At 45.8% G+C, this 16,286-nt stretch overlaps 1 protein-coding gene across 2 annotated transcripts in view; it reads right to left on the reverse strand.

The window, feature by feature from the left end:
- HDX (highly divergent homeobox) overlaps positions 1 to 16,286 on the reverse strand; it is a 200,913-nt gene that overhangs the window by 44,550 nt on the left and 140,077 nt on the right. For both annotated transcript variants that reach the window (XM_029606566.1, XM_029606567.1), the window contains exon 9: positions 8,828 to 8,907. In XM_029606566.1, coding sequence (XP_029462426.1) covers positions 8,828 to 8,907 — 80 coding nt within the window. The remainder of the gene's footprint in view (positions 1 to 8,827; positions 8,908 to 16,286) is intronic.

Genomic DNA, 16,286 nt, shown 5'->3' on the forward strand with positions numbered 1-16,286 from the left:
ACTCTGACTGCCTTGTTTCGAAGTCTGTGCGCAAATCTCAGGCAGGCTAACCTGACTGCCCGTGCCTCTAGTCGGTTGATGTTCCACCCCGACTCTTCTTTGCTCCACCGCCCTTGGGTGGTTAGCTCTTCGCAGTGTGCTCCCCAGCCGCTCAGGCTGGCATCTGTAGTGAGTAGGGTCCAGGTTGGGGAGGACATTTTTGACCCCCGGCTCGTGTGGCCGGTCTGAAGCCACCACCGTAACTGATTCCGTACTCTGGCCGGTAGGGGGAGACGCACGGTGTAGTTCTGTAATCATGGGCTCCACCGAGATAGGAGGGCGCGTTGTAACGGTCTCATATGAGCCCGTGCCCATGGTACTACTTCCAGAGTGGACGCCATTAGGCCGAGGACCTGTAGATAATCCCAAGCTGTGGGCCGGGAGGTGCCCAGCAGAGCCTGCAAACGATTCCGGAGTTTTGATCTCCTCTTGGAGGTCAGGCTGACTTTGTCTCCCTGGGTGTCGAATCGGACTCCTAGGTATTCCAGCGACTGCGAAGGCTGTAGGGAACTCTTGTTCATTTTGACTACCCATCCTAGGCTTTCCAGAAGAGATATAACTCTGTTGGTTGCCCGGTGGCTTTCCTCCGGTGACCTTGCCCTGGATCAGCCAATTGTCTAGGTAGGGATGGACGAGAATTCCTTCCTTCCTGAGGGATGCCGCCACCACTACTATTAGCTTGGTAAAGGCTCGCGGTGCGGTGGCTAACCTGAAGGGTAACGCCCGGAACTGAAAGTGTTGTTTCAGGACTTTGAAGCGTAAGTAGCGCTGGTGATCCTGATGGATTGGGATATGCAGGTAGGCCTCTGACAGATCCAGGGATGTGAGATACTCCCCTGGCTGTATTGCGCTTCGGACTGACCGCAGAGTTTCCATGCGAAATCTTGGGACCCTTAAGTGCCGGTTGACTGACTTGAGGTCCAGGACAGGTCTGAAGGTGCTCCCTTCTTGGGTACGATGAAATAAATGGAATAATGCCCGGAATTTATCTCCCATGCAGGCACTGGGATTATGGCTTTTAGGGACAGGAGCCTCCGCAAGGTAGCTTCCAGTGCCGCCCTCTTGAGGGGTGGACAAGGCGATTCCACAAACTTGTCCGGAGGGGGATGAAGGAAGTCCAGGTAATACCCCTCTCGGATGATGGCGAGGACCCACTGGTCCGAAGTAATCTCGACCCATCTGCAGTAGAATAGGGTTAGCCTGCCCCCTATGGCTTCGTCCCCCAGATGGGTCGGCTGATTCTTATTGTGGGGTGCGGCCGGGACCCGAACCCGAGCCGGTTCCCCTCTTGTTGTGCCTGGTCCGAAAGGACTGGTTCCTGGTCTGAGAAAGAGGTGCTTGGTAGCGAGTCCTGTAGGGGTTGAAGTGTTGAGAGCCTCTACCTCTGGATGGCCTAGGAAGAGGGTGCTGGTTCCTCCTTGACCTGTCTTCTGGTAGACGGGGTAATGGAGAGGCGCCCCACTTGTTAGCCAGGTTCTCGAGGTCACTACCGAACAGGAGGGATCCCTTAAAGGGCATTCTTGTAAGGCGTGCCTTGGAGGAGGAGTCGGCCGACCAATTTCGTAGCCAGAGCTGTCTCCTGGCTGCCACTGAGGATGACACTCCCTTGGCTGCCTTACAAACTAAGTCGGAGGCAGCGTCAGTGAGGAACGAGAGAGCTGATTCCATTTCTTCTCCCGGGGTGTTGTTCCTGGCTTGTGACAAACAGGAACACGTTACCACGGTGCAGCAGGTCGCGATTCGTAGGGACATGGCTGCCACCTCAAAGGCTTGTCTCAGGATGGCGTCCAGGCGCCGGTCATGTGCATCCTTGAGGGCCGCCCCTCCCTCCACTGGAATGGTGGTGCGCTTCACAGTTGCGCAGACTATGACGTCTACCTTGGGGCACGCCAGCAGCTCCTTAGTTGCCGGGTCCAGGGGGTACATGCTGGACAGGGCCCGACCCCCTTTGAATGAGGCCTCCGGCGCAATCCACTCCAGATCGATTAACTGCTGCGCTGCTTGGAGGAGGGGAAAATGGTGAGCCGTTTGACGAAGGCCCTCTAGCAGGGGGTTCATTCTAGGTTCCCCTGGGGTGTCTTGGCCCGGGATAGCCAACTCCAACAGGCATTGAGAGACCAGGTCTGGGAGATCCTCCTTAAGGAAGAAGCGTCTCATGGTTCGATACGGCTCTATCCCCGAGGGAGGTTCACCCTGCTCAGGAAGCTCGCCTTCTTCCTCAGAGCAATCTGAATCCCTATAAGTGGGGCTTCCGGCCTAGAGGTCATCCGGTACGTATGGATCCGTTCGGGGAGCAGACTGCATTTGGACAAAGGCATGAATCCCCTTGAATAATTCCACCCAGGAGAGTGAAGCAGAGTCTAGCCTCAGGGGCACCAGGTCTCTAGGGTTCCCCGGCTGCTCACCTCGGCCTGCTAGTTCCGGGGTGTTCCCGGAGGAACTGGCAATTAATCTGGGCTGGGATCGGCCCTGACCTGGAACTCCCAGGGCCTCCTCACATTGGGCACATAGGGAGTCTGCTTCCTCGCTCTGTGTGGCTCTGAGGTGGCATGCTGAGCAGAGGCCTAGAGCTCTTATGCCCGATTCTGGAGGTGCCAGCTCCGTGGACGCCTGGGATCTCATACACTCCATTGCGTATATTATCTCTATGCGCCGGTGCGCTCCCAGCCAAAAGTATGCGCCTTGTAAAATGTGCGAAAGCTGTGCGCCTATCAATGGTCGCCTATCAATGTGCACCTATCAGCGTGTGCTTATCAGCGAGCGCCTATCAGCGTGCGCCTAGCAACGCTATCGACGTGCGCCCAACAACGTGCGCCTAACAATTGAATGTGTGCCCTAACAGGGCAGAGGGCGACGGCGAGCAGGCAGGCAAAAATGGCGGGCTGCCACGTAGGCAGACCCCGCTAATCCTCGCTCTCCGGAGACCAAAGTAAAGATGTACGCCTTACCTGATCTTCGGTGCTTCCCGGCTGCGACCCGGGCGGTCTCCGGCTGGGGGGGGAGAGGGTGATTACCGTCACCGCCGCGCTCGAGGAAGTGCACCCGCTGCCTCTAAGCTGCGCCCGAACTCGTCTCGCTCGGGGGCCAAATCCTCACCGTGAACGGATTGGGACCGAGGCTGCCTCTACGCCGTGCCCGAGCCCTTCTCACTCGGGGGCTAGGTCCCTGCCGCGATTCGGCCACCGGACCGAGGCTCTTACCTCCGAGGGACCACGGAAATCACCTCGGGAAACTCAACTGGGGGAGGGACCCGAGGGTATCACCGCAGGAGTGCGGTGCTCGTCTTCAGGTAGGATTCTTCAAAGAATTTTGTCGTTAGTCTTTGGAAGAATGCTCAGCGAGCGTTAGGTAGCTCCAAACTGCTTTGGAGACGGAAATTACTGAGCGTCTGCACTTCCTGCAGGGGTATATGTACCATGTGCTGACGTCAGATCAGTCTCCAACTGCTAGCATGAGCACACTATACCCATTTGTAATGAGTCCATCTGCTACATGCTAGGAAAATGTGGGTTATGTGCGCGCACGCGCACCCTAGTAGGTACCTGGAAGGAACAATGGCGGGAGGCTGCACCAAAGCCAGAGAGATCGGCTTATAGACGCGGCTCTGCTAACCTTCAAGCCAGTCTCAGGAGTATCCCGCTCCCTAAATACCAATTTCTTGACTGACTTACGGAAAGGGAAGGCCTTTTCTGGACCCCTTGGCCATCCATGGCCGGGTCTATGTGTTCCTGATCTGACTCCTCTCTTGGAACTTTTATCCCCAATTCCTCCAGAACATGGGGTTTCAGGGGACCCAACTCCTCCTTGTGGAACAGCCGAACCACCTTTGGATCATCCCCTTCTACAGCTGGGGCCTTCCCCAGTGTTTCTCCCACAGAGAAACACTGGGGAAGGTCAGTTCCTCTGCATCTTGCGGGTCCTGCTCCCGAGGATCTTCACCCTCTGAAACCTCAGAGAAGTTATCTGCTGCTCTCACCGGTGCAGGCATCCCTGGGACTTGCTGAATCTTCGTAGCCCCTGCAGCCCATGAGGGTCTAGGCCTCTTCTCCGGCTGCGGACGAACTGACGCCCCCTGCTCGGCCCTGCTTCACCCGTGGTTTTTCTGGCCATGTAAGCCCTGTGTAGCAACAGGACAAAATCAGAAGAAAAATTAGAGGAGTCGTCCAAAGCCACCTCCAGGAGGTTCTCCTCACCTTCTGACTGAACCCCCTGAGCCTCCTGGCCTCCCCCAGATGTCTTAGCAGCTGGGGATAGAGGAGGAGGGAAAATCCCCTCTCCCTCCACGGCCTGTGAGGCAGCCGTGAATATGGACAAAATAGCTGCTGTTCCTGAGCTTACCGGGAAGGGGTCCTCCACAGTTTGCAATGCACCAGAAAGCCTCCCAGGCTCATGCCATCTACCCAAAGCTATCATGACCATTCCCGAGGTGCTCTGTCCCCTGGAGTCACCAGGATCAATGGCTTTCTCAGGAAAGTTGTGCACGCGTGTCACCACAGATCGTGCAGCTCAACCCGCTCAGCAAGTCATCAGGGCGCCGGGACTGCAACTACTAACAGCCACCGGAGGATCGGGAGAAGAAAAAGGAGAGTCACTTGAACCTCTCTTAATAGAAACAGTTCCCGCTGCCAGCCCACAGTAAAGCGCACACACAGCTTTCACTTTTTTTTTTTTTTTTTTTTACTGACTTTAATAAGGCCGACAAATCCACAAAGAGTAACTAAAAAACACTTCCTTGCAAATGAAGGCTCTGTCTGTTCTCCTGAGGGCGAGGGAACTGGGACCACCAGTTTTCTGCCCCCTACCAATGCTCAAGGACTGAGCAATAAAGAATCCCCAACCCTCTACTTGTCCACCTCAAAAATCAAGGGGGATGGCCTGAGAGGCAACCCCCTGGGAGGCAATCTCAAATAGTCCAAGTCTAGTTTCCTTTTTTTTTTTTTTTTAATTACCGTAGTCTCAGATTGCAGGTTTTGCACCTCTACCATCTGCTGGAGACAGAGAAATACTGAGGGATTGCAGGTGGCACCTTGGGTTATGTGGCAGTGTCCGTGAAACTTCCTCTGTCTCCATATGCTGGCAGGGAGGCAAAACCCAGGAGTATGGACTGATCTGGGAATGTACAGGGAATGCATGTTATCTAGAAAAAATATATTCATGCATACACATGCATGAGAGAGACATGCATATGCCTATGTAGATACACACATATATATGTTCTTTCACTGTTACAAGTCATCCTCTTCCCCATGTCTTCCTTCTGCAATAAATACATTCAGCTGGCAATGTTTTTTACTTTGATTTATTGGTATGAATGTCTGCCTCTTGCCATCAACTGATTTACATTCTTCCCATCTGTTGGAAATCTAATTTAAATATGAATCAAAATACAAACACCTCCTGGACACAATGCACAGCCATAACTTTTGCAGCTCTTCTGCAGTTGTGACACTTTTTAAAGTTCACGGTTCTTGCTCCTGGAGATTTTCTTTTTCTTTTCTTTATTTATCTTTTAAAATAACTATCATATCAGAGCGCTAAATATCCCATAATTATTAAAGGCATTTTTATGAGCCTTAAAGAATAAATGCTAATTTGCATCTAAACAGAAAAAAAATGGTTGATGATTAATCACAAATCTTTATAGAACAGTTCCTTTGCTATTGCTAGATTCTGGCATAAGACATCAATGATTTCATGACTAATTTAAGAACAGAGCATCCACCTTTATGATACTTGTTTTATTTACTTTAGCTCTTAAAAGGGCAAATATTTAAACTGTTCCAACTGATTTAAAATGTCCATGTATAAACAGCAGTAATCACTGCAGTCCTTCTAGGGCCACAAACAGACCTGGTTTTGTAGGCTAAACAAAATATGTAAATTAATTTGATTGACAGCCCAAACATATACAAGTAGAGTAGATCACAGTTTATGTAGATCAGTGAGGGCTGGAGCCATGGCTGTTTTCCGATATGTTTTCAGATAATTTGGGTTATTTTTATGAATTTGGGTTTTTTTTATGAATATCGGAGATAATTTGGGGGTTTTTTTATGAATATCGGAGAGAAATATAGATGCTGCTGACAGAAAAGGAACACTTGTTTTACCCTGTCTGCCTATTTGTCCTTGCCAGCTGTGCTCTTGTCTTAGTCTGTGGCCTGATATTTTGTCTCTGATGGTGGCCAGCCCATGTCACAAGTACTTGGCAGATCCCATAAAGTAGATTTCCTGTTACTCACCTTCGGGGATAGCAGTAGCTTTCTGTAATCTACCTTGTCTTATGGACTTTTCCTTCAGGAAAAGTCCATAAGACCCCCTACTATGCTAGTCACCATGATCATATCCCTCTGCAAACAGATTCCACAGCTTGACTGTGCACTGAGTGAAAAAGTGCTTTCTGCGATTTGCTTTAAATTTGCTGTTAGTTTCATAGAATGTTCCTGTATTTTAGTTTTATTTGAAAGGGTAAATAACTGTCTTATTTACCCGTTCCACCCCACTCACAATTTTATAAACTTCTGTAACGTCTCTTCTCAGCCATCTCTTTTCCAAGCCGAAGAGCACTAGCCCACACAGCCTCTCGTCTCAGGAAAGCCTTTCCATTCCTACCTTTTCATTCTATGGAAAATGCTTCCTTCTGGTCCCTTATGGAAGCTCACTAGGAATCTGAATGTTTGCACTTATTTTATTAATTTTATATTATGCTTTTCTTAATTTTACCTATATTGTATTGTATGATTTGTTTATATGATTTATCCTTTTTAACTGATTGTAAACCACCCATGATAGAATAACTGAATGATGGGATACAAAAATCAATAAATAAATTAAATAAATAAATAAATACATACTTCTCCTTTCCATTCTTTCTGCTCAAGTGTGCATCTTTAGCTCCCTCACTTACAGTGCAGTCCATTTTCATGTCTGTCCTTTGAAATGCCTCTACCTTGTCCAAGTCGTTTTGTACATGTCTCCAGATCTGAATCAGGTTCTCAAGGTAGGGCTGTACCAGAAACCTGTGCAGAGGTAATATCTCGTCCTTCTTTCTACTACTGGTACCTTTCTGAATGCACCCAAGTATGATATTTGCTTTCCAAACTTTGTCACACTGACATGCTACTAAGAGGTCAAATGAAGCCAACCATTTTTCAGATAATAGAAGTTTTTCTGGAAAACGGATCAAGGCCGGGGAATGCAATTTTTTTTATGGATAATGTGAGTTAGCAGTTAATGGATCTCCAAATAACTGGTGCTCTACAGTATAACTGTGGATAGCTTAGAAATCAGATCCATTTACAGCCCTACATAAGAACATAAGAAATTGTCATACTAGATCAGACCAAGGGTCCATCAAGCCCAGCATCCTGTTTCCAATAGTGGCCAATCCAGGCCACAAGAAACTGGCAAGTACCCAAACACCAAGAAGATCCCATGCTACTGATGCCAGTAATAGCAGTAGCTATTCTCTAAGAAAACTTGATTAATAGCAGTTAATGGACTTCTCCATGAAGTCATCCAAACCTTTTTTAAACCCAGCTACACTAACTGTAACCTCTGGCAACAAATTCCAGAGCTAAATTGTGTGTTGAGTGAAAAATAATTTTCTCTGGTTTTAAATGTGCTACTTGCTAACTTCATGGAGTGCCCCCTAGTCCTTCTATTATCCGAAAGAATAAATAACTGATTCATATTTACCTGTTCTAGCATCTCATGATTTTAATGACCTCCCCCCCCCCCCCCCCCCCCAGCCGTCTCTTCTCCAAGCTAAACAGCCCTAACCTTTTTAGCCTTTCCTCATAGCTGTTCCATCCCCTTTATCATTTTGGTTGTTCTTCTCTGTACCTTCTCTATCGCAACTATATCTTTTTTGAGATACGGTGACCAGAACAGTACACAGTACTCAAGGTGTGGTCTCACCATGGAGCGATATAGAGGCATTATAACATTTTCCGTTTTAATTAACCATTCTCTTCCTAATAATTCCTAACATTCTGTTTGCTTTTTTGACTGCTGCAGCACACTGAGCTGATGATTTCAATGTATTATCCACTATAACACCTAGTTTCCTCGGTGGTAGCTCCTAATATGGATCCTAACGTCGTGTAACTACAGCATGGATTATTTTTCCCTCTATGCATCAGCTTGCGCTTGTGCACATTTAAATTCATCTGCCATTTGGATGTCCAATCGTCCAGTCTCGCAAGGTTCTCCTGCAATTTATCACAATCCGCTTGTGATTTAACTACTCTAAATAATTTTATATCATCTGCAAATTTGATTATCTCACTCGTCGTATTCCTTTCCAGATCATTTATAAATATATTGAAAGCACAGGTCCAAGTACAGATCCCTGAGGCACTCCACTGTTTACCCTTTTCCACTGAGAAAATTGTCCATTTAATCCTACTCTCTGTTTCCTCTCTTTCAACCAGTTTATAATCCACAAAAGGACATCACAACCTATCCCATGAATTTTTAGTTTCCTTAGAAACCTCTCATGAGTGACTGATCTAAAACATTTAAAAAGATGTATTGGTTCATCTACCATTTAACCTTATTTTCCCCTACAAAGAAACATCATCAAGTACAAAGGGAATAACACGTTGCACACCACTGCACTCCATATGGAAGCAAATGGCTCTCCTTTGTTTACCGTTAATAAAAAACTATTTAACCCATTATTTTATACTTCATTGGTGCAGCCTAACCATCTGTACTGTACGAAAACTATCCATATAGCGTAACCATAAAGGAGGCAAACTGCCTTTACCAAAGGAATTATACATACCACATTATCCGTGGATATAACATTTTCATTATCTTCTTTGAGACCAATTTCTTCATTTCTTCCAACATCGCTGATTTCTTCTATTAAAGCAAAATGAAAGTTTTATTTTATTTTTTGATTATGCCTCTGGTTTTTTCATAGTGGCTACGTTTGTTACACGGTCTACATACACTCACATCGAAATCAGGTTTGAATGTAATGGAGATACAGCCTTTGAGTCTTGTTTTGAACAGAGCTGTCCTTTCGAAAATAAAGGCATGTTTATTCAGTGCTACCCTGTGGTGACCCACCAGAAGCCTTACTAATCAATGTATACAATAGGCAGATTTTTAAACCCCAGGTCAGTTGTTGTATAGCTTGTTTATCCAAAATAAGCCTAAAGTGAAGATGGCTCCCGCCACGGGCTACAATTCCCATGATTCTAACTAACAGGCCGATACAGTACAGTGTGCTCTGACGGAGCGCACTGTTAGCCTGCTATTGGACGCGCGTTTTCCCTTACCCCTTATTCAGTAAGGGGAGGAAAACACGCGTCCAACCCGCAGCACCTAATAGCGCCCTCAACATGCAAATGCACATTGATGGCCCTATTAGGTATGCGCGCGGGATACAGAAAGTAAAATGTGCAGCCAAGCCGCACATTTTACTTTCAGAAATTAGCGCCGACCCAAAGGTCGGCGCTAATTTCTTCCGGCACCGGGAAAGTGCACAGAAAAGCAGTAAAAACTGCTTTTCTGTGCACCCTCCGACTTAATATCATAGCAATATTAAGTCGGAGGTCCCGAAGAGTAAAAAAAGTAAAAAAAAAAAAAAAAAATTGAATTCGGCCTGCGGCTGTCGGGCTGAAAACCGGACGCTCAATTTTGCCGGCATCTGGTTTCCGAGCCCGTGGCTGTCAGCAGGCTCGAGAACTGACGCCGGCAAAATTGAGCGTCGGCTGTCAAACCCGCTGACAGCCGCCACTCCTGTCAAAAAGGAGGTGCCAGGGACGCGCTAGTGTCCCTGGCACCTCCTTTTACCCGGATCTACCGCCGGACCTAATTTAAATACTGAATCGCCCGCTCTCCCGCAGACTTTACTGTATCGGCCCGTTTGTCTCTGGCAGAATCTGAGTGAGGAGGAACCGGGACAGGATAGAGCTCAGACTCAGCCCTGATAGGCTACTGACAGGAATAAAAAGAGGGCTTAGAGTAGCAAGAAGAGGTAAATCTCAGAACAGAAGACAGCCCAGCACAGGAGCTCATGGAAGTGGAAGAGAAGGAAGAGGCAGAAGAAGAATGGGAAGCTACCCGCATGCATATCTCTGAACCAGAATTAAGTTAGACTTACAGCTCGTGCGAGAATAAGACGGAAGTGGCTGATGCTTCCCTGAGCTAGCCACTCTGGAATGGGAGTGTTTGAGTTATAGTAGTTTATATGTGAGCTCTGCCTTGAGTCCTAAAAGATTATTACGAACTAATTAGAGCTGTTAAAATTGCTACTTAGCCAGAGGATGCTGGGCTAGTGAATCCTTAAAAGTCTGTATTTGTAAATGTTTATATGTTTACAATACTTCTCTAAGCCTTAGGAAGCTGAAATTGTTACTAGTTAATTAGAGCTGCTAAAATGGCTACTGAGCTGATGGAAGCTGGGCTAGTGAATCTTTAAATATTTGAATTTGTTATCAATACTTCTTTAAGCCTTATGAAGCTGAGATTCTTACCAGCTACGTAAAGCTGTTAAAATTGCTACTGTTACTAACATTCTTTTAAGCCTTAGGAAGCTCAGGGGGAGATTTATGAATCTGCAATATTTTATTGTGGGAGGGGGCGCAAAACATCCACAGGTTCCTGGCGATATTTTGTCTTATGGAAAAAGTCCACGAGATAAAATATCATGGCAGAGGCCACATAAACACGCAATGGTGGCTTGCCTTCATATTTAGAGCCATATGGCCCAAAGTGTGGCAACCCCAGGGGGTCTTTCGAGACCACTGCCCCCCACTGCTGCCTGTCGAGGTGGCACAGACCCTCTAAATAAAAAAAAAATGTACAAAGTCATGCAGCGAAGCCCCACCCCCTTCACAAACCCTTCCTCTATGTCAGAAATTCTTCCCCATGGCCCAAATTACCCCTTCAATCCCCCAGCCCCCTTCCCAAAATACACAAAATCCCTGGTGCCTAGTGTGGATTTTTTGTATTTTGGGAAGGGGGTGGAGGGGGTCAAGGGGGGGTGGTAATTTGATGGGCTGATGGGAAGGGTTTCTGACAAAGGGGAGGTGTTGTGAAGGGGGGGGCGGGCTGTTGCTGTATGACTTTGCAATGTTTTTTTTATTTAGGTCTGTGCTGCTTAAATAGACAGTAAGGGGTAGGCAGGGGTCTCAATAGACCTCCTGGGAGGGGCTTTTTTTTAATGGTTTGAGCGGTGCAATTAGTGCCTCGATGCTCTTTAAATTTTACTGCAGAACAATCGGGAATTGTGCTACTGTCCCAATGATCCCGTGAAAAATATCTACACCTCCTTCAAATGTCATGTAATTTTATTTTCATCAAATTAGTCATAAATTCATGCATGAAAATCTCATGCAAAACAGCTAATTGTAATAGGGGTGTGTTTGGGGTATAAAAATCACACAATATTGCTGCAATACGGCTAGATCATGCATTAAATAGCATTTAAAGCACATAACCACCTTATCATGGCTTAGTAAATCTAGGCCTAAGATTGTTACTAGTTAATTAGACCTGTGTTTTTTTTCTCCATGACCATCTAAGACTACTACTGAACCACTGGAAGCTGGACTAGTGAGTCCCTAGATAACTGTGGGGCCGATGCAATATCAAGAACAAAAAAAGTGTGTCCCCAAACTGGGCGCATATTTTATAAATGCGGGCATGTCCACTTTTCCTGGGTGCCCGATGCAACAGGAAAATGAGCTGCCGCACTAAAAGGGACACACTAGGTAAAAGTTGTGCATCCCTACCACTCAAGCATCAGGCGCCCAGGAGACGTGGCTGTATGCCCACAACAACATCGGGCGCCCAGCAGCTGACCTGGCCAGAGCTCCCTCCCCACCCCTGGCAGGGCTGTTCCTGGTTGGTCCTTTTCACCGACAGTTTTCAGTGAAAGGACCAATCCCCTTTCACGACAGCATTTTGAAAGGGGACTGGTCCTTTCACTAACATGTGACAGTGAATGGACCAAATGGCACTGTGATGGAATGAAGAAATTAATTTTTAAGTGTTGGCATCTTTCCTCTGCCCAAGCCCGCTACCCTGGGCCAGCTGGAGGGTAGTGCTCACCTCTCCGCTTTAGCAACAGGGTGGCCATTGAGCCGCGATGATACTAATCTGAGGAACCACAGACAGCAGGAGTTTTGTTGTAGTAGTTGAGCTCTTAAGCATGGCATGCCTTAATGCCATCTCCTGGGCTAGTGTAAAACTTGCCGCATTACAATGGGCGAGTTGACCTGCTTGGGAATTTTTTGAATCGCAGGGTAATAGCCTCATCTAAATACAATTTACAAGCTGGTCTGGCCGCACATTTTGGATGCGCTTATCCCCGTATTGCATCGGGAGTTATTGTAGCGCATCTAAAGCGCACCACCAATCGCGTGTTAAGCGGTGCACTAGCCTGAGCGCACAGTATTGCATTGGCCTGTGTATCTGTTACTAGCACTGATTTAAACATTAGGAAGCAAAGACTAGTATAAGCTAATTAGAAGTGGAGGGGGGAGGTTGTGTGCATTTGAGACTGCAACACTATTAAATTATAAATAATGGCACTAAACAATTGCACTGTTGTCAGACTTGTCTTTCAAATCTTAGGAAAGTTCAATTCGGCCCTGCCTAAAGTCTTAGATAGCCAGGGCAAGAATCCTTTTGGGGACTCTAGACTGAACCAGCAAAAAAAAACAAAACATGACTTGACACAGTGACTCCCTCTACTGGCAGCATCCGGCCAAGTCAGCTCTTCCCTGCAGCCCTGTAGTCATTATTTCCTCTAAGATGCCGGACTGATAGTACTAGAAACTAGTACCAGAATCCTCCATTTATCGAAGGAACGCATACAACACAGGCAGCAGCAATGCCAGCTTCCCCCTGCTGCCCTACCAATGTGCTTCACCCCTGCAGTGAAGAAGGCAACTCTAAAGGCGAGAAAGTACTTCAGTATCCATACCCACGCAACTTTTGCATTCCTTGAGGAGATGACTAACAGCAATGCCAATTAGTGCTAAATTAAGATGCTCTTTTTTTTTTTTTCCGCAGTGTGGACACACTGGGAACTGGACTTAGATAACTAACTTATTCCTCATAATAGACACCACTCAGCTTTGGATGGAAATGATTTTTGGTCACTGTTGACCTTAGCTGGATTTGAATAGGTGAAAACTCAATATCAAGTTTCTTGAACCGTCTAGTCCCAAGACCTACATCTTTCCCTGGGAAGCAAGCACATGCAGTAATCTTCAAACTTCCCGACTGGGATGAAGCTCGCAGGACTTTGCACCAATTTTAAAAGTGAAAGTACATTCATATTTTCATTTTTAAATTTGATGCAGGTACTAATTACCCATGTGTATGTGCAACTCCTTTTTCCACTGAAAATGACACACAGATTTGACAATGGCATGTGCGTATGTTTATTTTGCTCCCTCCAGGAACGTTTCCTCTAAATTTACATGGAACACCACGCCGACTTTTGGTTGCAATGAAAGAAGGCAGTGTTCACAGGGTTGATGTACACCATTAAATGCTTTTTATCCATGTAAATGGCTTTGGAAATTGTCCTCTCCAAAACAAAAAAAGTGACTTGCAAAGCCTAACTAAATGCAGAGCATCTTTTCTGAGATATGCCAAGGGCTCATTTCTTTCCTTTGAAAATGTTATTGAACAATTTTACCATATAAGTAGGGACCTTCGTTTTCAGTTTTATTTTATTTTGCCTGGGAATTTTAATGTTGTAAAAAAAAAAATCAGTAGAAAAATGACTATAACACACAGGAGAAGTTATTGGAAAAGTCATTTTTCCACTGATTTATTTTTTGTTATAGCATTTAAATTCCCAGGCATAATAAAATAAAAACTGAAAACTAAAGTGTCTACATATAAACATGTTTAAAATAACGATGAGAGGACAGCATTGTGGGGAGATCTGCCTCGTGTTCGCAGGAGGACTCAGCCAGAGGACAGTGAGTTTGTAGATGTTGACACCTTGTGGTTACCTCCCGAGCCCTGTGATGCCATCAATCGGTGCCTGGTGAGCCTGTAAAAGCCACGAGGCAGCGGCGCGCACTGGGAGCATTGGGCTCAGCCAGAGGACTGTGAGTTTGTGGGTCCCAACACCTTGTGGTTACCTCCCGACCCCTGTGATGTTATCAATTGGCATCTGGTGAGCCTGTAAAAGCCATGAGGCAGCGGCGCGCACTGGGAGCATTGCGGGGAGATCTACCTCCTGTTTGTAGGAGGGCTCAACCAGAGGACAGCGAGTTTGTGGTCCCAACACCTTGTGGTTACCTCCCGAGCCCTGTGATGTTATCAATTGGCATCCCGTGAGCCTGTAAAAGCCATGAGGCAGTGGCGCGCGACCGCCGTCCCGCTGCTAAAGCTGCATGCTCCTCATCAACATTTTGGGAGGTTCTCATTTAAAGATCTACAGGAAGGAAAAGGAAAGTCAAAATAATTACATCAACGCCGGGCTCAACCTTGGTGAGAGGCCCCATGGATTCCCACTTTGTCCGCAGGGTGAGTCAATCTATGTGTAATTCCATACCAGATACTTCTTTTTCTTCTGGACCCTCAAATAGTCCAGACCAAGACCAACTTTCTCAGTTGGCCCCAGGATCTTCTGAAGTTAGTTTGACAACTTCAGTTAACAATTTGGATCTGGGAGTAAGTACCCCTCCAATTGGCAAGATGGCTTTAGAAGGATCCCAGTTGGAACAAACTGTGAGTAATATTCCTGAGATAAGTTTCATGCCAGCTGGATTACTCCAGTTAGCATGTTCAAGTTCTGAACCAGCTGAACCTGAAAATGTGATCCTTGCCAACCTATGGAGAGCAATCACAAATATGGAGAAATTATTATCCCATTCAATATCTCAGTTTGGAAAATTTCAGATGAAACTAGAACCATTTTTGAAAATCTTGGAATGCGATTGGATAACTTAGAGACTACATCAATGCCTTTAACTACCCAAATTGCCTCTGTGCAACTATCTGGTACGTCTTTTATAAAGGATAGCTTGTTAATACTGAAAATAATGTCCAAAATGAATAGCAGCCTATAGGGAAACCTGATGAACCCACCTCCAGGGGAATTAACAAAAAATACTATGGGTCAGTCAATTGACCAGTCACATTAAAATAATACAGTTTATAAACCCACCATGTATCACCAGTTAGCCCCACTTTCTTTAGGGAAGCATCCTTTGATCACCTTTATTATATAGTAAGTCACTTTACCTTCCATTGCCGCAGGTACCAAACTTGGGACCTCATTTAAAGCATTTCTCCTACAGAGACAGAATGGGAGGAAAGCCTAAGTAAATCAGGCCCTTAGACTGTAAGCCCTTTGGGGATAGGGAAATGCCTGCAACACCTGAATGTCACTCACCTTGAGCTACAAACGATAAGATGTGAGCTAAATCCAAATAAACAAATATATTTCTTTTTTTTTTTCTAAAATATCCTATTCCACCGAATGCACTTTAATGGGAGCTTAATGGCGTCTCCTTCCTATCCATTTTCCGAATTTTCTACTGCTACTGTGTGTGTAAAAACCTTCACTCTGTAATGCTGCGTATCCTTTCATGACCTTGGCTTAAAGTAAATATCCTGTGTTGCTGTCATAAAGCAACATGTGTTGAATGCCTTTCATAAACTTTTACATTGTTTTCCTCCTCCCATTTCCTGCTGCTTCACAAGCTTATGAAAATGGGAGTTTCTAAGAAAATGGAAGAAATAACTAGAATTCATGAAGAATATTTTTTTAAAAGAAACAGGGAGATGCTTTAAACTCCTAGTAAAATACCTGAGAATGAAAAATTTCAAGGGATGAAGCAGGCTGAGGATGTTTGGAGCAGCTTAACCAATGGAGATGGTGTAGGCAAAATCTGAAACAGGCTGAGAAAGCGTTGGAAAAAACCCCAGAGAGGATTCTTAGCTGTGAAGAAATGAAAGGAAAGCTAGAGATCTACTGTGGGTCTATGGCACTGCAATAGGAAAGACATTGGGAAGACTAGATAGGTCTTTAGGTCATTATCTGCCATCATATTCTGTGTATCATATTCTATAGAAAATTAACAGGCCTATTTACTAAGCTGCAGTAAGACAGCACTAAATTTTAGATGACGATTTTGGCATTAATACACATTAAATCTGCATTATTGCACAATATTGCAAATAATTTTTAAATAAAGGCTAGTATGACAATTAAAATACCTGCAGGAATCAGCCAAAGGTTGGTCATAACCAGGGAA

This window comes from Rhinatrema bivittatum, chromosome 6 (assembly GCF_901001135.1).
Source record: "Rhinatrema bivittatum chromosome 6, aRhiBiv1.1, whole genome shotgun sequence".
In the NCBI taxonomy this organism is placed as follows: Eukaryota; Metazoa; Chordata; class Amphibia; order Gymnophiona; family Rhinatrematidae; genus Rhinatrema; species Rhinatrema bivittatum.